Genomic DNA, 23,893 nt, shown 5'->3' with positions numbered 1-23,893 from the left:
ATGCTTAACGACTGAGCCACCCAGGCACCCCGCCAACAACACTTGTTGAAGAGATTGTCCATTCCCTATTGAGTAGTCCTGGCACCTTGGTTGAAGATCATTTGACTGTATGTCTGAGAGTTTCTCTTCCGGGTTCTGATTTCTATTTCATTGGTCTGTATGTCTGTCTTTATGCCAGTACCACATTTACCTGTAGCTTTGTAATATGTTTTGAAGTCAGGAATTGTGAGGCTTCAAACTTTTTTCTTCTTTTTTAATATTGATTTGCATTTTCAGAGTTCTTTGAGATCCCATATGAATTTTAGGGCAGTTTTTCTATTTCTGCAAAAAATGTCATTAGGATTTTTGCTAAGGATATAATGAATCTGTAGATTGCTTTGGGTGCTATGGACATTTTAACAATTTTTTTTTTTTTTAAAGATTTTATTTATTTGAGAGAGAATGAGAGACAGAGAGCATGAGAGGGAGGAGGGTCAGAGGGAGAAGCAGACTCCCTGCTGAGCAGGGAGCCCGATGCAGGACTTGATCCTGGGACTCCAGGTTCATGACCTGAGCCGAAGGCAGTCGCTTAACCAACTGAGCCACCCAGGCGCCCCGACATTTTAACAATTTTAAGGTTTCCAGTCTGTATCTTTCCATTTATCTGCATCTTCTTTAATTTCTTTCAGCAGTGTTTTGCAAGTTTTTCAATCTATAGGTCTTTGACCTTCTTGGTTGAATTTATTCCTTAGTATCTCGTTCTTTTGATGCTATTATCAGTATAATTGTTTTCTTTCTTTCTTTTTTTAAAGATTTTATCTATTTATTTGACAGAGAGAGATGCAGCGAGAGAGGGAACACGAGCAGGGAGAGTGGGAGAGGGAGAAGCAGGCTTCCCGCTGAGCAGGGAGCCCAATGTGGGGCTCAATCCCAGGACCCTGGGATAATGACCTGAGCTGAAGGCAGACGCTTAATGACTGAGCCACCCAGGCGACCCAGTATGATTGTTTTCTTAATGTCCTTTTAGGGTTGTTTGTGGTTTGTGTTTGAAAACTCAGTTGATTTTTTTGTGTTCATTTTGTATCCTGCAACTTTGCTGAATTTGTTTAGTCATTCTAACAATTTGTGTGTGTGTGTGTGTGTAATCTTTTGGGTTTTCTGCATACACGATCATGTAATGTCATCTGTGAATAGAGATAGTTTTCGTTCTTCCTTCCTAATCTGGCTGCCTTTTATTTATTTTTTCTTGCCAAATTGCAAAGCAATTATACATTTTAGTATTATGTTGAATAGAAGTAGTGAGAGTGGGCATCAATGCTTTGTTCATCTTAGAGGAAAAGCTTTCAGTCTTTTAGCATTGATGTTAGCTGTGAACTTTTTATATATGGCCCATATGATATTGAGGTAGTTTCCTTCTATTTCTAGTTTATTGTCTTAATCATGAAACGTATTTAATTTAGTCAGATGCTTTTTCTCCATGAATTGAGATGATCATGTGGTTTTGTCCTTCATTCATTTAACATGGTATATCACATTTTCATATGTTGAACCATCCTTGCATCCCTAGGATAAATCCAACTTGGTAATGGTGTGTAATCCTTTTAATGTGCTGTTCAATTTGGTTTGCTAGTATTTTTTAAGGACTTTTAAATTACTGTTCATCAGGAAGTTTGGTCTACAGTTTTCTTGTAGTGTTTTGTTTGGCTTTGCTATCAGGGTAATGGTAGCCTCAATGAACTTGGAAGTGTTCCTTGCTCTTCAATTTTGGGGAAGAACTTGAGGAGTTTTGGTGTTAATTCTTTAAATGTTTAGTAGAATTCTCTAGTGAAGTCATCTGGCCCTGTGCTTTAATTTGCTGGGAGGTTTTTGATTACTGTTTCAATCTCTTTATTAGATATTGGTCTATTCACATTTTAAATTTATGTTCACTTTGTAGGTTGTATGTTTCTAGGAATCTATCCATTCTAGGTTACCAAACTTGTTGGTATATAGTTGTTAATAGTCTGTTATGGTTCATTTCTGTGACATCAGTTGTAATGTTTCTTTTTTCATTTCTGATTTTAGTTATTTAAGTCGTCTTTTATTCTTAGCAAAGGGTTTGTTAATTTTGATTTTTTTGAAAAAAACTTTTGTTTCATTAATTTTTTTGTTTTCTCCTATTATCTCTGCTCTAATAATTTCCTTTCTTTGCTAACATTGTTCTTCTAGTTCCTTGAGTTATAAAGTTAGGTATTGATTTTAGATTTTTCTTTTTTCTTTTTCAATTGTTTACAGCTACAAACTTCACTCAACACTGTCTTTACTACATCCCATAAGATTTAATATGTTATATTTTCATTTCTATTTGTCTAAAGATATTTTCTAATTTATTTTGTGATTTATTCTTTGGCCCACTGGTTGTTTACATGTGTGTTGCTTAATTTCCACATATTTGTGGATTTTTATTTTTACTTCTGTTACTGATTTCTGGTTTCATTCCATTGAGGTCAGAAAAGATACTTGGTATGGGTTCAGACTTCTTAAATTTGTTAAGACTTGTTTTGTGGTCTAACATGTGGTCTTTCCTGGAAAATGTTCCATGTGTGCTTGAGAAAAATGTGTATTTTGTTGTTGAATCGAGTGTTCTGTATATGACTGTTCAGTGCATTTGGTCTATAGTTTTGTTCAACTCCTCTGTTTTCTCATTGGTTTTCTGTCTGGTCATTCTTTCTGTTGAAAGAATGACATTGAAGTCTTCTAATATTACTGCGTTGATGTCTGTTTCACCCTTCAATTCTGTCAGTGTTTGCTTCATATATTTAGGAGTTCTGATGTCAGGTATATACATATTTACAACTGTTAAACTTCTTGGTGAGTTGACCCGTTTGTCATTATATAATGTCCTATTTTGTGTTTTGTTAGTTTTTGACTTAGTCTATTTTGTCTGTTAGTATGGCCACCCTGCTCTCTTTTGGTTAGCATTTTCATGGAATATCTTTTTTTCCATACTTTCATTTTCAGCCCATGTGTATCTTTAGATCTAAAGTGAGTCTCTAGTAGACAGCATATAGTTGGTCTAATTTTTTGTTTGTTTTTCCTTTAATTCATTCAGCTACTCTATGTCTTTTGATTAGGGAGTTTAATTCATTTACACTTAAAGTAATTACTGATAAAGGAAGGTTTTTTATTCCCATTTCCTTAAACGTTTTCTGTCTTGTAACTTTTTTGTCCCTCTTTTCCCTTATTGCTGCCTTTTCTTTGTGTTTTAATGAGTTGGTTTTTTTTTTTTTTTTTAGTCACATGCTTTGTTTCCCTTTACATTGGCTTTTGTGTATTTTCTATAGATTTTTTTGTGTGTCTGTGTGGTTTCCATGGGGATTATGTAAAACATCTTCAGGCTTTAACAATCTATTTTAAACTGATAACTTTAATTGCATACAAAAACTCTACTCCTTTACATCTCTGCCCCCCGCTTCCTGATGTCACAAATTATACTTTTTTATATCGTGTGTCTTTTAACATAGATTTATACTTTAATGCTTTTGCCTTTTCAATTCTTTTTCTTTTTTTTAAAGATTTTATTTATTTCACAGAGAGAGACACAGCAGGAGAGAGAGAGGGAACACAAGCAGGGTGAGTGGGAGAGGGAGAAGCAGGCTTCCTGCTGAGCAGGGAGCCCGATGCGGGGCTCGATCCCAGGACCCTGGGATCATGACATGAGCCGAAGGCAGATGCTTAACGACTGAGCCACCCAGGCGCCCTGCCTTTTAAATTCTGTAAAAGAATTAAAAGTGATTTATGCACCAACATTACAATACTGTAGGATTCTATATTTGCCTAAATATTTGCCTTTCCAGAGAGCATTATGGTTTCATATGGTTTTGTGTTGTTGTTTCAGCTTGAAGGCCTCCGTTTAGTATTTTTTTGTAGGGCAGATCCGATGGTGATTGACTCCTTCAGCATTTGTTTATCTGGCTGGGAAAGTCTTAGTTTCTCCTCCATCTTTAAAGGATAACTTTCCAGATACAGTATTCTTGGTTGGCAGCTCTTTTCTTTCAGCATGTTGAATATACCATATCACTGCCTTCTGACCTGCAAAGTTTCTGCAGAGACACTGGCTTTTAATCAATAGAAGTTTCCTTTTACATGGTGAGTCCTTTTTCTCTTGCTGCTTTCAAGATTGTTTTTTTCGGTGACTTGTCACAGTTTAATTATAATGTGTGGGTCTCTTTATATTTACCCTGTTTGGAGTTCATTCAGCTTCTTGAATTTATATGTTCATTTTTTGCATAGAATTTGGAAAATTTTCAGCCATTATTTCTTTAAATAGCACTCTGTTTCTTTCCTACTTCTCCTTCTGGGTCTCCCATAATGCATATATAGTCTTTTTGTGGTGTCCTATATGGCCCATAGGCTCTCTTTACTTTCCTTCATTTTTTTTTTTTCATTCCTCTGACTCAGTAATTTCACATGATGTTTTCAAATTTGCTGATTCTTTGTTCTGCTTGATCAAGTCTGAAGTTGGATCTCTCTAGTGAAATTTTCAGTTTAATTATTGTATTCAACTCCAAAGTTTACCTTTTATTAAAGTTTCTTTGTGTTGATATTCTTGTTTTGTTCATGTGTTGTTTCCCTGATTTCATTTAGGTATCTATTTGTGGTGTCTTTTTAGCTCATTGAGCATCTTTAGGATGATTATTTTAAGTTATTTGTCATAATTCATAGATCTCCATTTCTTTAGGGTTGGTTGTGGGTCTTTATTTTGCTCCTTTGATCGAAGCATCTTTACCTGTTTCTTTGTGGGCCTTTTGATCTTCTGTTGAGATTTGGGTATTTGAAAAGACAGTGATCTCTTCTAGTCTTAATTGACTGGCTTCACAGAGTGCAAGACCTACACTGATCAGCCTGACTAAAGTCCTGTGAACCTCTCAAACTTTTTCTGGAGATGCATATTTTCTGGGCTTGTGTGTGTAATTTCTGAGGTTTCCTTTTGTTTTCTCCTTAGGCTCCATAATCTCTTTCCTCTCTTTGGCATCTGCCTGTGACAGTGCAATCTCCCTGATTCTGTCATGGGCCCCAGTGCTTGACTTTGTTCTGAGCAGCCTCCAACCTGGCATCCAAATTATTCTGCCTTCCTGTGAGCATTTATTGCAGGCAAGAGAGAAACCTAGTCCTTCGGACGTCCCTTTAGCATGCCAAATCATTGAATGCATGTTCCTCTTTTCTCCTTCCCTCCCCTAGGGAGAAACTGGGTATTGTTTGTTTGTTTTCTTGATTGTGCTTCATTGCATGAGGGAAGGGGATTAAGGTAGGGAAAAATGCAGTGAACTCTTATCTGCTTCAGTGTGGCTCTTTCTGGCTTTTACTCACCTAGGGGATACAACAGCCTAACTGGTTTCTGGAGTTGTCTGAGACAATTAGGTCTTTATATTGTTAAGTTTCTCCTAAGGGAACAAGGGCCTTGGGGTTTTTCTGTTCCACCATCTTGCCAATGTCAGTCCCTGTACACATTTGGCTTTTAACTCCAGTCACTGTTAGGATATTTCACCTGTGTTACCTACCATACCTGTACAGATAATCACAGTTGTGTTACTATTAGAGGCTTTATTGCTAAAGGGCTGTTTTTGGTAACTGTTATAATTTGATGTTAAATGTAGTTCTTTAATAAACATAGGTTTATTCTGTTTTTGGGTTTGTGAATTTTTTTTTTCTTTTAAAGATTTTATTTGAGAGAGAGAGCAAGCATGAGCCGGGGAGGGCAGAAGGAAAGGGAGAAGCATGCTCCCAGATGTGGGGCTGGATCCCAGGACCCTGGGATTATGACCTGAGCCAAAGGCAGATGCTTAACCAACTCAGCCACACAGGCATCCCTGTGTGTGTTCATTTGAATAGGAAGTGATACATAATTTTAATAAGGCTTGTTTTGTTGGCTGGTTTATTTTTAGGCTTTCCATGAAATTTTGAAATTACTAACTATGAATATTAGTCAGTGCTCTGGTGACATTTTGTTAACAAAAAAGATTCAGTAATGTCTGAATCATGTTCTTGAACTTCTAACATAGTCCGTCCATTGTTTACCGTACAGAACATAGAGGAACAATATCTTTAGCTACCTTGCAAGATGTGACAGTAGTTTTCTGGAAATATCTATGGCTATAAGTAGGGTATGGGCTTTGTAGATGTGTAGTCCTAAGTGTTCAAAACCAATGGATTGAAGCCTGGGAATATTGTTTTCTGAACTTACTTGAGGTTTTGGGTGGTCAGTCAGAGAAAGCACGATATCGGGGGACTGAAGAGCAAGCTAGAGGATGTGGACATAAAGTGGGCAGTTTTCTTATTTATAAATAGCATAAAATAAAACAAGGATATTAAAGGAAAGGTTGTGGGAAGGGGGGAGGTAGTCTTTGAGCATCTGGTGTGTTTCCAGTGCTTTAGATAGATTTCATTTAGCCACCACCAAAAGTGAGTCAGAGATACTATTTCCATTTGATAGCTAAGAAGACTGAATGGGAAAGGTTAAATAAGAGAGTTAAGGGGCAGCGTTGTGTAGTGTGATTGGCAGAATGGGCATCAGATCCATACATGCTGGCATTAGAATCCTTTCAAGCTGTGGACTTAAGGTAAGGTCCTTAAAATTCAGTTTCCTTATCTGTAAAATGATCATAGTGCTTACATTATAGGATTATTTTAAGAATTAAATGAAATCATGCATGTTGAGTTTTTTTTTTAAAGATTTATTTATTTATTTATTCATGAGAGACAGAGAGAGAGAGAGAGAGAGACAGAGGCAGAGGGAGAAGCAGGCTCCCCGTGGAGCAGGGAGCCCGATGCGGGACTCGATCCCAGGACCCTGGGATCATGACCTGAGCCGAAGGCAGATGCTTAACCAACTGAGCCACCCAGGCGTCCCCCTGCATGTTGAGTTTTTAACCTAATATCTGGGAAATTGTATGCACTCAATGTTATTTGTCACTAATACAAATTACATTTATATATAAGTATGTAGATATAAATCTATAAATATTATATATATATATGTTGAGTTTTTAATCTAATGTCTGGGAAATTGTATGCACTCAATGTTATTTTTCACTAACATTTATATACATGTATGTATTTATATTTATATGTATGTATAAGTGTATGTGTACTTATATTTACATACAGGTATATATTTACATATTTATTTTTATATGAATATGTATACACATATATAAATATATGTGTATATGTATTTGTATTTATATGTTTATACATCACATATGGGTACACACATATATATAACTTAAATTGGTATTTTATTGGTTTCCCAAGGTCTCAAACCTTGTAAGTTGTGCATGTGGCACGTGGTAGAATCAGGAGACTGGTCTCTCACCAAAGCCTGTATTCTTTTCATTATAGAACCTCGAAAAGTTTGCTAGACTGGAGGAAATGAGAAGTAGGGTGATGAAAATGAGGCCGAAGAATGTTAATAAAGCTGTCATCTGTTGATTGGCTGTTACAGGTTAGGTGTTTTACTTATGTCATTGCATTTAATCTCATTTCATTCAATAGCCTGGCCAAGATCAGGGGGTCAGTACGGCAGAGCTGGTCTGTCTCATTTCAAAATCTGTGCTCTCCTCATTAGGCAATGCTGTCTCCCATAGGTAAACTAATGAGGTTGTTCTGACCTTGAAGGGAAAGGGAGCTCTTGGAGGGTTGGAACTGGTCACACAAAGGACTTCTGAATAAGGTTCATTACGCAGTTTTTAAGGACACACGATGATACGGGTTCCATCCTTAGGGAAATCTAGAAAATTATGTTGATGTATCTTAATTATCAAAGATGATTACAAGATTGGTTTTTCCAATAGAGAGGACTTAAGGGAATGCTAATGGAATGCTGGGATGGATCTGGAGTTGAGAATTGGTCAAGGAAAATATGAAGTTACCATCCCCACCAATTAGAGGAGAGTGTCAAAATCAGGAAAAAAAAAAAAAGTGGGTCATTGATGGTTAATGGTATAATCTTGAAGACTATCCAAGGCTTTTTAGTAGTGGGTGATAGAACATAAATATAATGAAAAAAAATCATCATCAGAAAAGAAGTGTCCCACTGTGAGAGGTGGGGGAGTGCACAGCTCTAGAAATGCCACTGGTTTTACTTGAGGGCAGTCTGGGGGAAAACCCTGGGGGTCATGATGCACTGATTTGCTGTGGATGGTTTGCATAGTCTGGAATGAGGTCATTGCTTGTAAGTGTCCTTTCATTCATTACACTAGTGCTTCCAGACGGGGAAACCTGAGTGAGCGAGTGGGACAGTGTGTGCCTTCTCACCAAGAACCCTGACCAGGGACAGCCCTGACCTGTGTGGTTAATGCCCCTTGAGCAAGTGTGCCAGGGCTCCTTGCAGACTTCCCTAATGGCTTTAAAGCTCAGGTGTCTTCACCTGGGGGAAATAAAGCAGTATTTCTCCTCTTTTAAGTCTTCAAAGTGTTACAGGATTCTTTCAGTGGGATTCTATTTTTTCTCTTGCTTTGGTATCTTCCTTTCCATTTGTGGAAAGGAGATGATAGGAGTTTGTGTTATGTGATAATTGAACCCTCTTGAGTTGATAAAAGATGAGGTGTTTTTAACCTTTCATAATTTTCCCCTTTTCCTTGAGAGACAGGATTTTTTGTGTTTGGTTGTATAAAGCATATTTGCTTACATATAGCAGTTAACATGTTGCCAGTTTTAAGTTGGTTTTAATTTTCTTGGTGTACTGACAGACTATAAGATTCTTGGAATAGACAAAATTCAAATGTGACTTTTGTGTATGAATTAGGAACTGCATAGTTTAAAAATCTGTATCTGTTGTTTTGCATACATTTCTGCATTAAACAGTGGAAGTAGTTTTTAGAAACTCATTTCCTTTGAATATTTAAAAAATAATAAAAATGTTACTGGAAAGCATGCTACTTTTAGATCTTTAAGGGATTAGCAGATAGGGTGTCATGGCATAGAATAGTGGTCAGCAAACTCTTCCCTCTCTCAGTCTCTGTAAATAAAATATTATAGGAACAAAGTCATACCAAACTCATATGTGTATTGCCTGCGTTGAGACAGAGACCATATGGACCGCAAAGGCTAAAATATTTACTGTCTGCCTTTGGCAGGAAATGTGTGCTTATCCCTGGCATAGAATAGCAGTTCTTGGCTTTTAGGGTCTCTGGACATTTTTACACTCTTAAAAATTATTAAAGACTCCAAAGAATTTTATTTATGTGCATTATACTGATGTTTACCGTATTGGAAATTAAAACTGAGTAATGAAAAAAATTATTTCAGTTCATTTAAAAATAACGATATTAGGGGCGCCTGGCTGGCTCAGTCAGTAGTGTGTGTGACTCTTGATCTCAGGGTTGTGAGTTCCAGCCCCACATTGGGTGTAGAGATTACTTAAAAATAAAATAACAATATTAAACTTGTTACCTGTTAACATAAATAACATTTTTTTTTTTAAAGAGGTGGATTCAGAGAGAGATGAGGGGGAGGGGCAGAGAGAGAGAGGGAGAGAGAGAATCTTAAGCAGGTTCCACGCCCAGCACAGAGCCCGAGGTGGGGCCTTGAGATCCTGACCTGAGTCAAAATCAAGAGTAGGACGTCTAAGTCACTGAGCCACCCAGGTGCCCCAAAATAACATTTCTGTGAAAAATAACTTGTTTCCCAAAACAAAAGCTTTAGTAAGTTGGAAATTTCTCTGGTGCCTGGATTAATAGACCGCCATTTCCATATCTGTGCATACTTAAAATTAGTTGCTATATATTTTGGTTGAAGGATATGAAGAAAATGACACAGGTCTGCAGATGAAAAAGGGACGAGTGTTTTGATAGCCCGTTCAGTGAATTGTGGAGGTTCTTTGATACGACACCAAAACTTGTTGCATGGTTGTTTATTAAAGGGAATTGCAATGTGAAATCTGAAAATGTATGCACTTTGAATGAATCTTTTATTCATGCATGATTTTTGAGTGTCATATATTGATATTTTCAAAAATATTGGTTCACAATCCACATGTAGACACTTCATAAAAAAGTACATTGGTTAATATCGCCACTGATCTCAGAAGAGCCTTTGCGTGTTGAGAAGCTACTGGAACTATGCAAAATAGGGGCTGGGTTCTAGTGTGTTTGCATTTCTCAGCATCTTGCAAAGTGAGGCCATGGCAGCCTCTAGTGGACGCAAGTTTTATACAATTCTATTTTTTGCTCGAAAGCTTCTGTTTTATCATTAGCAACACATACTGTTTTTTTTCAAAGTCCCAGATTCATTTGATTCCTTTTCAAGAAAATGTTTACCAAATACTCAAGCCTGATTAAGGTGAATAGCTGGATAACTTGTCTTTCAGTTGTTCTTTTAAGTAAAAATAGTTTTCCACGCAAAAACCGACTAGTTTGGCTTACAGAAACCGTCACACAGATGTTTTTCTTTGAGACAGACATGACTTCATTTACAGCAGCCCTACTTTCTGGGTGCTTGTCCTTTCATCACACCGAATAGTAAGAAGATGGATGCTGAAGAGGCAGTCATTTAGTAATTTGATTCAGAACTTTTTACTTAATTAAGAACATTCTAGAGTGAACCTTTTTTTCCCCCTCTTTCTCCTCCTCTTTTTCTTCTTTTCTAATGAGAGTGCTTGGCACTGAAGAGTATAAGGACGAATAATTTCAATTTGGTACTAGCGGTCTTTCCCATCACTTTTCACCATTGGTGCTGATGTCGACACAGTACAAAAGGCAAATGGCATCTCGGTATTTGTATGAAGATAATTTGACCTCATGAACCCCTCTGAGAGGGTCTTGGGAGACCACTGGGGGTCTGCAGACCACACTCAAGAACTGCTGGTGTAAATGGTATAACTACCATTTTAGATAAGCAGATTTATGCCACCTAGCTATGTGTTGCCTCCTTTATTGTCTTACAGTTCTAATTTATGAAGTTTTCAATAATGTTAACCGATACCGGTTTGCTGCTTGCATTGGCTAATATATAATAAATCTTTCAAATCGAGCTTTTAAAAAAATCTGATACAATTTTTTTTAAGACTTTATTTGTCAGAGAGAGCACAAGCAGGAGGAGCGGCAGGCAGAGGGAGAAGCAGGCTCCCCGCTGAGCAAGGAGCCTGATGCGGGACTCCATGCCAGGACCCTGGGATCATAAATTTTTTTAGAAAAAGTTTCCTCTTTGTATTATTTTATTGCTCTATCCGATTTTGAAAGCATAACTTAGAATATTGGTAACTTGGTGAAGTAACCTGCAGTTGGATTACTGGGTACAGTTACTGTCTCCTGAAACGGTAGGATATTAATAGGATTTTTAAATACTTACGATGAGCTAATTAAAAGTTGGGGCACCCAGGTGGCTCAGTCGGTTAAGCATCCAACTCTTGATTTCAGCTCAGGTCATGATCTCAGGGTCATGAGATTGAGCCCCACATTGGGCTCTGTGCTCAGCGTGGAGTCTGCTTGAGATTCTCTCCTCCCCCTGCTTCTCCCCCTGCTCCCGTTCTCTCTCTCTCTCTGTAAAATAAATACATAAATAAAATCTAAAAATGTTTTCATGTTCTTGCATACTCTGTGAGAGGAAAAGTGTTTGGAAACTAGTTCCAGCATTTTATTTCTTGTTCATCTGCTTAAACTTTGTGGTTAGGTGTCGTGTTGTGCTTTATGATAAGAAAGACATATTTGGTTTTGCCTCCCATTTTTGGCACAGAGCTCCTAATAAAGCCCTAGGTGATAAGAGTGATAAAGGTTACCTTGTTACTGATAATGTGCCCCTTTCAGCCACACCTGAGATTATGGTAACACAGTGCCTTTTGTAAAGCTCCTGAGAGTGGAGGCTGGTTGCCCGTGGACCAGCCTTGATTAGAGAGTTGGAATTTGCCGTCCTACCTCTGGAGATGTGCGGGGGGCTAAGGGCAGCATCAGTCACCACTGGTCAGGGATTGAATCACTCGTGCCTATATAATGAAGTCTCCATAAAAACCTGAAAGGACAGAGTTCAGAGTGCTTCTGGGTTGGTGAACGTGGAGGGGGCGGGGGCGGGGGCGGGGAGTCGGGCACCCAGAGAGGGAGAGGGCATGGGAGCCCTGTGCATCTCTTCCATCTGGCTGTTCCGGAGTTGTATCTTTTTATAATAAACCGGTGGTCTAGTCCGTAAATGTTTTCCTGAGTTCTTTGAGTGGCTCTAGCAAATTAATAAAAACCAAGCAGGGGTTTGTGGGAACGTCTGATTTATAGTGAATTATCAGAAGAACAGGTGACCGCCTGAACTTGCGATGGACATGGGGGCGTGGGCAATCTTGTGGGACTGTGCCCTTAACTTGTGGGAGGGGATGCTGTCTCCAGGTGGAGAGTGCCAGAATTGACTCAAATTGCAGGACACTCAGCTCGTGTTGCAGGATTGCTTGGTGTGTGGAAAACCACAGTTGGTGTCAGAAGCGGTGTTACAGTGAAGTAGTGAGAGGGATGGGAGGCACCCAGGGGGAGTGTATGTTTCTTAATAGTTGTGTGTGCATATTAATGAAAATTTCTGCAGATGATCATTTCTCTGGGTGCAATAAGACAATTTTTGCTTTACCGAAAACTCAAAAAACCAAAAAAAGCTTCCGGCGACAAACACTTGCACTTCCGCGGTTGACCATTAGATGTCATGAGTGCCACGGGAGCCCTAAGGGGGTTACCCAGGGCCAGTAGAAACTGAACGTTGTAAGCTCGTAGACCTTCACATATTTCACTGTTTCCACATGATCAATGCCAGAAGAACCTGATACTGTGTGATATATAGAAGCAAGGTACGACTGGAATAATGAAATTTCAAAAATAAGCCTTTTTAAAAGGCGGGTTGTAATAGTTCTATTGGGTATTGTAAATGTTTCAGGTGCACTTGATACCGCTGCTGGGTTCCTGGCGTTTGGGTCTCTCTCTTTTTATGGAAAGATGGATTGAACTTCAATTTAAGAATATTCGGTAATCCCTCTCAGGACATACTGTAACAGCTGGTATTTTTGTGTTGTAGTAAATTGATTCCATACAACAGTCAGTAATAATTATGGCTGGTTTCTGACAAATTCCAAAGTATTTTCAATAAATTTAGCCAAAGAAAATAACATGATTACTACGAAAATTTAGCTCAGTTTGAAAGTTAAACCCAGCAACTCTGCTTCGTTCCACAAACTAGTAAGCATTTTTTACTGGTTGGGATTTTTATCAAACCATTTACTTTGTATACTTTTGCAAGTATACTTATGCTTATACTTACATTATACTTATATACTTACATATGTTCTGAGAAGATAATTACTTTGTAGCATATATTTCTTAAGTAATATAACTTTGGAAAAATTTAACCTTGGGTGTTTGTCATGAAATAAAAAGTGAGAAATGCTGAGGTCTTTCATAAGTGGCTTTATGTGTACAGCAGGAATATCAACTCAGAAGGATGTTTTGCTGTGCGAATGTAAGGTTGTCTTAGTAGTAATAGAATGTTTGATATAAGATAAGATCACTTATTATATGGTGTTTGTGGTTTATAAAAGTGAAGCATTGTTAAGTTCTTTAAGGCGTGAAGAAGGGGGTCGTATGTATGGTATAGACTGTTCTATATTTCTATAGTTAAGCAGTTTGTACTATTTAAATTATGATTTATGGCATAAGGAGCTTAAATTATCTACATAACACACACATATAGTAACTATCTACCCACATGCATATACATGTGGTAGAAATGAGTGTGCGTACGCTTTGCAAATTTCAACCATTTCCTCCTTATTTTCTCATCAAAACAAAAGTCTTATTGAGTGCCTTCTTTATTTTTTTATTATTTTTTTTTATTAAAATATTTTATTTATTTGACAGAGAGAGACACAGCGAGAAAAGGAACACAAGCAGGGGGAGTGGGAGAGGGAGAAGCAGGCTCCCCACCGAGCAGGGAGTCTGATGTGGGACTCGATCCCAGGACCCCGGGATCATGACCTGAGCCGAAGGCAGACACTTAACGACTGAGCCACCCAGGCGCCCCGAGTGCCTTCTTTAAATCATGTATGGTCTGTTTCTTCTTTTGTGTTCGAATTAAGGAACACTTTTATGTAATTGAGTTTTAATCCTGATTGTTAGAATAATTTATGAAAGCAAAGCAGAGTTGCCTCTTAAAATTATTGGGGAAAACAGCCTCAGAGATGGGCATTAATGAAACTTGTCTTTCTCACTTTTTAGCTTCATGATTTATATTTTATTTGGTATTTAAAATAACTGCCGTCATATTTTCAATTAACAATCTTCTCTGCATATTTTAACTTAGTCAACCTCTGTAATATGAAACAAAATGCAGGCCATTGCTTCAGATAGTCTGGTTCAGGATAGTCTCTTTGGTGAATTTTTTCATACTAACGTTCGCTTTGATAGTTAAAAAGCTAATTTAGAAGGTTTTAATAGAATTTTGCAGCTTAGACTTTTTCAAGTGAAATTTGGCAAGCTCATTATTCCTTATTCTGTAATATGAATCAGCAATTTAAAGGCTTCACGGGTTGAAGTGAGCCAGTTTTTCGAGTGTTTATAATATCTGTTTTTCTTAATATATGTTAAAATATGCTTTTAAATTACTGAATTTGCTTTATAGAGAACTGGGGAAAAATGCATTAAAAATGGACTTAAACACATTGTGTGGGGCTTCTGATTTCTAAGAAATATAAATGTAGTGTATTTTCCGTTATTAGGCAGCAGCGGTCCAAATTTAAACCACATGGCCTTCTCCTAGGTGTCAGGCCAGTGTAAATTTTAATCTCGCTACTTTCTTTTATGTTTTCATTTTATAATCTCATTGCCTGAATTAAACAGCTCCAGTCATAATAGCCAGCATTTCTTGTTTGCTGGTCACGTGCCAGACGCTGTGTTGTGAGCCTTAGCGTATTTAATTATCAAACGGTTCTAAATTGCTGTTAATCTCCATTTGTATAGACGGTAGTGAAGGTGCAGTGAGATTAAATAAATTGTGCAAGATCACAGACTTAGCAGGTTGAGAGATTAGGCCAAACTCTGGAGTCCTTGCTCTTCAGCTCCGAGAAAATAGTGCCTTACTGCTTCTGTCCGGATAAACCAGAGTTAAAACAACTTTTGAAAAAAATTGGCATTTTTCAAAGTGCGTCCAAGCTTAGTTTTTTACCAAAAGAATTGACTTTTGTGTATTAGCATGGATTAGGAGGTCTCGTTTTGATTGTTAACCCTTCTGGGAATCTCTAACATCTTCAATTCTCGTCGTTTCTCCAGGTGATTTGCAGTTTCAGTTAGAGAACTTTGCAGTTGGCATATTAGGATGAGCTATTTAAAAAAATTACAAGTATTTATAAGTTGTTGATCATCTACAGAGTCGCTGCTCTGCATTAGAAATAGAGCGTGGGATCACGGTAACAGAGGCAAAGGATTTGAGAATAGCACTGGCGTTAAGAACCTTCTTTACGTTCTCAGTCCGCATTCAGCAGCCCTCAAACTAACTGCAAAAATCTTTCAGGAAGCCTTGATACATGCATGAGGAGCTTTCGTGGTTTCAATTAGAAATTTCACATCCAAATCAAAGACTCTCACACTTCATATGTGCACGTAGCATTGTAGACAAAATTTGGAAGAATCGTGACCTCTCTGGTAAGCGTGTTGGAATAAGAACTCTGAATTAGTCGCAGAATGTTGCAATTTAGTAGTCTTTCCTATTATTATTTTTAAAGTGTTTTTCTTCTCTTTTTAGAAACAGCCTGCTCGGTATATAAATCTTGGTCGACAGCGTGGCTGCAGGCCACTGACTGGAGTTCTCTGTGGCTTTCTAATTGGAGAGTGGTGTGGCTGTCCCAGCCTGTGGCGGCTTGCATCATGCCAGCTTTGTCAACAGGATCTGGGAGCGACACAGGTACGTGAACCCACGAGGGCCAGGTTTCCTTCCATTCTTACTGAAATTTCCTCGTTCACCGTGGCAAACAGCGTTGCTTTCAGTAAGCGCAAACAGATCACGCTTGTTTTTCTGGAAACCCGCATGAGGGGCACAAAATGTCAACGCTGATGCATCCTCCCAAGATAAAAGTTGTCAAAGGACCTTGACGGACCACTGCTTTCTCCAGGGAGTGGTGGCTCATGCTGATGCTGTCGTACGGTCTTGCCTTTCAAAAAAATGAGTATCTTAAAACATACAAAAAAGCACGGCAAATAGCGTGATACTCCTTTTATTCTTCACTCAGAGATTTGATAACAGGTATGAACTTTCTGCTATGCTTCAGACCTCTCACTTTTTTAAGAAATGAAACAAAGTCTCTACTCCACTCTGGCGTTTTCTTTCTTCCTGTCCCCAGAGGTTAAAAAGCGATTCTGAGGTTGATATATGTCATTAAGGGATTCAGGTGAAACAAACAAGCATATTTCACCTTTATTATCGGTGGTAAGATTCAGTGGTACTTCGAATAAGGGTTCCAAGAAAGGGAAGAAACTCATGTATGTATGTATGTATGTATGTATAAAATCCTGTGCTCCTGACCTGTTTCAGGAGGTGGGCAAGGGAGGTCAGTGCCCCTTTGAAGTCTTATTCTGGGGTTCCCCAGAATCAGCACTTTTTATCTTTCATTTAAAAGAAATTTTAATTAAAGTTTGTTTGTTTGTTTTTTAGTATGGTTGATACACAATGTTACGTTAGTTTCAGGTGTACAACACAGTGACTCAGCTTCTGTGTAGGTATATGCTGTGTTCCCAGCAAGTGTAGCTGCCGTCTGTCACCATACAACACTATTACAGTATCGTTGACTATATGTCCTATGCTGTGCCTTTAACTCCCGTGACTTACTCATCCCATAACTAGAAGCCTGCATCTCCCATGCCCCTTCACCCATTTTGCCCATCCCCCTGGCCGCCTCCCCTCTGGCAACCGTCAGTTTGTTTTCTGTATTTATAGGTCTGAGAATCAGCACTTTTTAAAAATTGGTGGACCTTTCATGGAACTATTAAAACAGAATGTGAGCGGGGTTGAGGAGCTACGCATTGCATTTTTAAGACCCCCTCAAAAGAAGTGGCGCAGTGTGTGACTAAAAATAATGTTCTCTGTGTTGCACTGACCGTCCTGAATTTGGTTTCAACCAGTGACATTCTGTAAGCAGCTGAGATATAGTGGTCTTCCCTGGGGCAGGTACTGGTACCATAATTTTAACAAAGCTGAACCACAGATTTGGAAATACTGCTCTTTGCTCTCTCAAGCATATCCGTACTTACCTTTTGGCAAATTTTGCCTTGTCTTTATCCATCAGTAATGATTTTTTCCACTGTAATTTACACTGAGGATTAGTTTTTCTTAGGAAGTGATTTTGATTTTCAAATACATAAAAAAAATCTTTTTTTCTCAAAGACATTCACTTGGAAGCCAGGTCCTTTGGAAAAATTTTTTTTCTTCATTTTAGTTTTTATATAGTCCCACATTGTGTTCTACTATATAAAATGAATGATTTAACTTTCCATAGTCGTTTGGGAAATTATAGATAAAATTTATTTGAGCCATAAATTTACTACAGTTGTGTAATGAATAAGTTTTATGCCTTGCTGTTCACCAAAAATGCCTGTTCAATTGAATGCAAAATATTGTTGCTGACAGCTATCTCGAAGAATGATTAAAATGGAGTATTTATAGTTCATGGGGGCAGTCGAAGGGTCACTCATGAAAATAGCAGAGGCTACTCAGAATTTGAAAAGGACTTTTCCACACGTACCTGGCTCACTTGGTGCAAATCTCAAGTGCCTGTGTGACTCACACCTGGCTTTGTGATATTTTTTGACCCGTATGTCCCGACAAGGTTTGAGTCAAGCAGAGAAGACGTGCCTGTTCCAAGAGTCCCTGCATTCAGGGAAGCTCCAAAGCATGGTGCATGCATGAGATGCTTACGGTTCCCTTGTAGTTCCTCGCAGACCAGATGTAGCGGTCAGGGGTCTTTTTTACCCTACGCGGTATTGCTTAGCAATGTCTCTCCAGGGTACAGAGCTGGAGAGCATAACCGAAGGGCAGGTGCTCATGCAGCAGGAGAGAGTGGCTCACAGCTGTTCTGATGCCTATAGTAGTCATGTGGGAAAATACTTTCAATGTAAAACTTATACCATTTCTCCCCCTCCCCTTTCTACTTACTTCACTAAGGAATAAAAGTTTAATTACACAAGCAATCCATAAATACATTCTCCTCGTCAAAGATGCATAGATAAAAAAGGAAAGAAATTCTTTACATGCCCTTTCCCTGCCCCCAATCTCATTTCCTTTCTCCGTTTGGTAAGTATCCTTCAAGAATGTTCTGTACGTTCAACAGTTAATATATATGGATGTATATAAATATATTGTTTTAGGTCTTTACTTTTTAGTCAGATTCTGTCATTCTCTGGATTGTTCTGTAATGTTCTTTCCTATACCAAGTAATGTCTCAGAACTGTATTTCCATGGTGTGTGTGTGTGTGTGTTTATGTATATATCTATATAAACTTTCTATCTATACATACATCTGTGTATCTCCCTCATTCTTTTAAACTAAGGCATACTTTTCCATAGTATCACAATTTAGTGAACCATACTTCTGTTGATGAAAGACTTGATTTTGCTCCTTTTGTAATATTTTGGAAGAAAAGATGTAAATATTGAATGGATGTTGTCAAGTTGTCCTCCAGAGCGGTTAAAGCACTTAACGATCCATGGACAGTGCATTAAAGATTCTTTCCCCCAACTTCTTACCAAGCTTCAAATTATAAGCCTTTGTAATTTTTACCCATCTGATGGGTAAAACATGGTATTTTAAGTGTTAAATGTGCATTACTACTGATGTTGAGCATATTTCCATCTGTTTAATGGCTGTTTGTTCCTCTGATGTGTCAGTTCATATCCTTTCCCATTTTTCTATTGATAATCATTTTCTTATGTTTTTATAGAATTTCTTTATTTGTATTTTATAAATTATGGGGCATTTTAGGTTGAACACCATTTTTTCTGGTCAACCATTTGTCCTTTTTGTCTTAAATAGTATCATTTCTTTTATTGAAGTTGATAATTTTTCTGTGGACAAATCAATCTTTTCTGTATGGTTAATGTTTTTTTTTTTTTAATTTTTTCTTATGCTTTCCTACCTACTGCAAGGTCATGAGGATGTTCTCTAAGATTTTCTTCTGATAATGAAAATAGTTTGTTTTTACACATTTGGAATTTTAGTCCAACTGTGATTTATATGTGGAGTGAAACAGTAATCCAATTTTATTTCCCACATGAACATCCAGTAGTCTGCAAACCACTTATTCAGTAGTCCGTCCTTTCGACATAAATTTGTAATATCCCCTCTGTTGTACACCAGTATTACATATAAGTTCTGGGTTTTCTTTCTTGGCTTTTTAAAAAAATAATTTTAATGGACCTTATGTTTCAGAGCAATTTCAGTTTTACAGAAGGATTATGAAGATAGTACAAAGTTCCAGTACACCTTATACCTTGTTTCCCTGATTATTAACATCTTAACCTTAGTTTGGTACTTTCATTTCAGTTAGTGAATCAATATTGATACACTATTGTTGACTATATAATTTATTCGGATTTTCTTAGTTTTCCCCTAATACCCTTTTTTTTTTTTGGCTTCAGGATCTCCTCTTATATTTAGTTGTCATTGTCTCATTGGGCTTCTCTTGACTGTGAAGATTTCTCAGACTTTCCTTGTCTTTGGTGGTGACCTTGACCGTTTTAGGAGTACTAGTCAGGTGTGTTGTGGAATTCCCCTCTCTTGGAATTTGTCTGATGTAAAGTGCCATTGTTATCATATCAAGGGTGCATACTATCAATTTGACCTATGACTGTCGATGTTGGCCGACAGGGTGAAGTAGTATTTGTCGGGTTTCTCCACTGTGAAGTTACTCTCTTTTCCCATTCTTTCCATCCTGTACTGTTTGGAAGAAGGTCCCTAATGTGCAGCCCGCACTGGAGTAGTGTGTGATGCTCCCCCTCCTCTAGAAGCTAAAGTATTGGGGCACCTGGGCGGCTGAGTCAGTTAAGTGTCTGCCTTCGCTCAGGATCCTGAGATGGAGCCCCACGTCGGGCTCCCTGCTCAGTGGGGAGCCTGCTTCTCCCTCTGTCTGATGCTCCCCCTGCTTGTGCTCTCTGTCAAATAAATAAATAAAAATCTTGAAAAAATAAAAGAAGCTAAAGTATCTATGTAATATACCTGGAATATTTTGTCTCTTTTCTCCCATTTATTTGTTCAGTGATTTATTCATATCAATGTGGACTCATGGATATTGATATTTTGGGTTATAATCCAATCCAGAATTTATTTTGTTGTTCAAATATTACAGTTTTGGCTGTCGGGAGCCATATCATTTGGCTCCCATCAATGTGGGCTTGCTTGTTTAGTTTTAACAATTCCTTACTTTTGGCATTACAGGGTGCCCCAGGCTCATTTGACAGTGCTCCAGTCCTGGACTCAGCCATTTCTCCAGGGAGCCCTAGTGCCTTTTACTGGGGAATGGGATCAGAACCCAGGATCTGGGTGATGATTTGCACGTTGCTACTAGAGTGTTCTTCTTTTAGGTCTTGTCATCTGACAGAGCAAAGAAATACGTGTGTGTACACTAATCCACGTAGATACACACATTATAAACATTTTTGTGTGCGATCAGCTGTAACTGTACTTGGCTAACATGAATTCTTACTGATGTCACCAACTCTAATTCATTAACAAATGGATCATTTTAGCCTCCTTCCGTCGCTTCTTTGTAAATTCCCATTCCTAACAGTGAGAACCCTGGCGGCCACCATCCACCATCCATTTACGTATCAATTCCACTGTACGTGTGAAGTGGTATCAGAATTGTTAACCTGTACCTCATGGGAAACCACTTCAATCAACTAGAGAGTTGACCTTGTTTTTATTCCTCTGACAGTACCATGCAGTCTTACAGACTCATTCCTTTCGAGCATAGTACCTATGTTAGTTCTAGTTTTATAAGTTCATTAAGTGTGATTTTTTTTTCAAACATCATATAATATGAAATATGTACACAGAAATACATGTAAAACTTTTATAAGACCTTTTTAAAACTGGTTATAATGCCAATAGCCATGGGATCACCATCTGGTTCAAGAAATCAAGCATCCTGAAAGCAACCTGTGTATTTCTTCCCATTCACAATCTCTTCAACCTCCTTAGAGGTGGGCATTTAAAAAAAAAAAATAAAGATTCCTATTTTATACTATACATAAAACCTAGATTATGATTTATGTAAGCTCCCTAGGCGGTATAGTTTAATTTTGCTTGTTGTACTTTAGAAATGCGATTACACCATAGGAATTGGAGTAGTTCCAGTTGGTGTTACAACCCTCTTCTCTTGCTCTGTGGCTCATCTTCTCATTCTTGGTGCTGTCCTCTCCTATCCTATATGCAGAAGTTACTAGTTGAGCACCATTTTTCTTTAGGTTAGTGATTTCTGAATTGTATTCATGAAATATTTCCTTAACTTATGATCTAAAAGTTATTCCCTTTTCCATTTCCATTTTGATTTTGATACCTTAGAATAGATTTTTGTTTATAAGGTGTGAAGTCAGGCTCCATATTAATTTTTCCCATATGGCTGTCCATTTGTTCCACCATGACCTAATAATGCCTCTGTTTCCCTCTACGGTGCTACGAACCTTCAGTACTTTGTTGAATCTCAGTGGTGATTGTGAACATCTTTGTTTTTAGCTCTGGATCTCAAAAAGAGTTATTTCAGTATTTCTTCTTTGTCATATTTGCTCTAGATTTTTTCATCTGTGCCCTTTACTAGATTATGGAAGTTTCCTTTTATTCTTAGTTTGCAAAATGACTTTTTAAATGAATAGCCCCTGAACTTTGTCAAGGTGCTTTTTATTTACTATAACAATCACAATTTGTTTCCGGGTGAATCTCAACATAGCAAATTTCATTGACTTTTGACTTTTTAATTGATTTTTGACTATTAAACCAACTCGTATTTTTGTGATAAACCCAATTTGTTCATAATTTATTATCTTCTCCATATAATCTGCTGGATTTAGTTGGCTCATATTTTATTTATAATTTTAATATCTCTTTTTATGAGTGACTTCAGCCTATAATTTTGCTTTCTCATTCTCTCTCATCAGATTTTCACAGTATCATGTTAGCCTCATGTAGTGAGTTGGGAGAAGTCTTTACTCTTCTGTGGACAAGTTTGTGAAAGACTGAAATTAGTTTTTCCTTTAGTGGAACTTACCTGTTTAGGTTACCTGGGCCTGGATATCTTCTTTTTGATAAGAATACTGGTAACTATTGTAAAGATTACAAGAATGTTCAGGCTTTCTATTTCTTCTTGAGTTAGTTTTAATGATTTATATTTTTCTAAGACTCGGTCCATTTCACCTAAATTTTCAAATTTCTGAAAAAGTTGCATGTAATATTTTCATGTGTGCAGTTTGTATGTTAATTTTTTTTCTTTTTGGTTCTGATATTGCTATTTATTGTCCTTCTTTTTCCTTAATATTGCCAGAGTTTTGGCAGGTCATTACTCTTTTTAGATATAAAACTTTTGGCCTTATTTTCTTCATTGTATATTAGTTTTTATTTCATTGATTTTTAAAAAATTCTTTTTCTAGTTATGGACATTTGTTCATAAATTTTCAACCTTCTTCTTTTCCTAACGTTAACATTTAAGGCTGTTTCTCCCTAGGTACTGGTTTTATTACCTTAGAATCATTTTTTTTAATTGGTTATTTAGGACTTTCTTGAATTTACAAAAAAGAATTTTTTATTTTATCTTTTGGTCCTGATTTCTACCTTAATTGCTTTGACATCAGAAAACTTAATTTGCATTATTTCAGTCCATTGAAATTTGTTTAGACTTATGGCCAGCTATATAGTCAATTTCAGTAAGTATCTACCTGTGTCTAAAAAAAAGGTATATTCTGCAGTCATTGAGTATAGTTTTCTATATATGTCTGTAAGGTTAAGTTTGTTATTCAAATATTCTGTGTTTTGACTGATTTTTGTTTATTCTCTCAGTTATCAAGAGAACTATTGTAAACACTTTCCCTTTATGATTGGCTTTTTCTTGCAGTTCTGCCCAGTTTTTGTTGGATATATTTAAATTTGTGATTAAATATAAATTTGCTGTTTTGCTGGTGAATTAATATATTTTATACTTTTTAATACTTTTTTTTTTCAAGATTTTATTTATTTGACAGAGAGAGACACAGTGAGAGAGGGAACACAAGCAGGGGGAGTGGGAGAGGGAGAAGCAGGCTCCCCGCCGAGCAGAGAGCCTGATACGGGGCTCGATCCCAGGACCCTGGGATCATGACCTGAGCCAAAGGCAGACGCCTAACGACTGAGCCACCCAGGCGCCCCTTAATACATTTTATTTTAAAGTAACTATTTTTTCTGTTAATGTTTGCATGATACATCTTTTCCTATCCTTTTATTGTCAACTTTTCTATATTCCTGCTGTATTAGTTATAGCTTTTGTGAATTGCTTACAGTTGGAGCTTTCTGAGGTAACAAGTTGGACAGTCTTTGCTTTTAACTGGAGTATCTTCAGTACAGTTAATTACAATGTCTGACTTTTAAAATTTAAAATCTAACATATTTTGTGTTTTCTTGTCTTGATTTTTCTAAGTTTCTTTTTCTATTATGTCTTCTTTTGGATTGATTAGGGTTTTCCTTTCTCATTTTGGTTTTCCCCACGTACAGTTTTGAAGTTAATACATTCTCTTTCTGTTCTTTTAGTGGCTTCCTTAGAAATTATGACATGAGGGACGCCTGGGTGGCTCAGTTGGTTAAACGGCTGCCTTCGGCCCAGGTCATGATCCCAGGGTCCTGGAATCGAGTCCCACATCAGGCTCCTTGCTCGGCGGGGAGCCTACTTCTCCCTCTGTCTCCCTCTGCTTG

General features: G+C 37.5%; 1 protein-coding gene across 3 annotated transcripts in view; it reads left to right on the top strand.

Annotated features, from left to right (window-relative positions):
* Positions 1-23,893, top strand: part of LOC145721675 (MAGUK p55 subfamily member 7-like) — a 163,455-nt gene that overhangs the window by 106,079 nt on the left and 33,483 nt on the right. For 2 of the 3 annotated variants that reach the window (XR_014145509.1, XM_081820790.1), the window contains exon 2: positions 15,715-15,873. Coding sequence is in view for 1 of the 3 variants with exons in the window: in XM_081820790.1 (XP_081676916.1) it covers positions 15,715-15,873 (159 nt within the window). In the remaining 2 variants the exon portion in view is untranslated. Of the gene's footprint in view, positions 1-7,359; positions 7,463-15,714; positions 15,874-23,893 lie in introns of all 3 variants that reach the window. The other variant, XR_014145508.1, reaches the window with a different exon arrangement.

The sequence above is a fragment of the Leptonychotes weddellii genome, chromosome 5, assembly GCF_054177405.1.
Source record: "Leptonychotes weddellii isolate Sample4059 chromosome 5, ASM5417740v2, whole genome shotgun sequence".
Taxonomy (NCBI): domain Eukaryota; kingdom Metazoa; phylum Chordata; class Mammalia; order Carnivora; family Phocidae; genus Leptonychotes; species Leptonychotes weddellii.
This window is presented reverse-complemented; position numbering and strand designations above follow the sequence as displayed.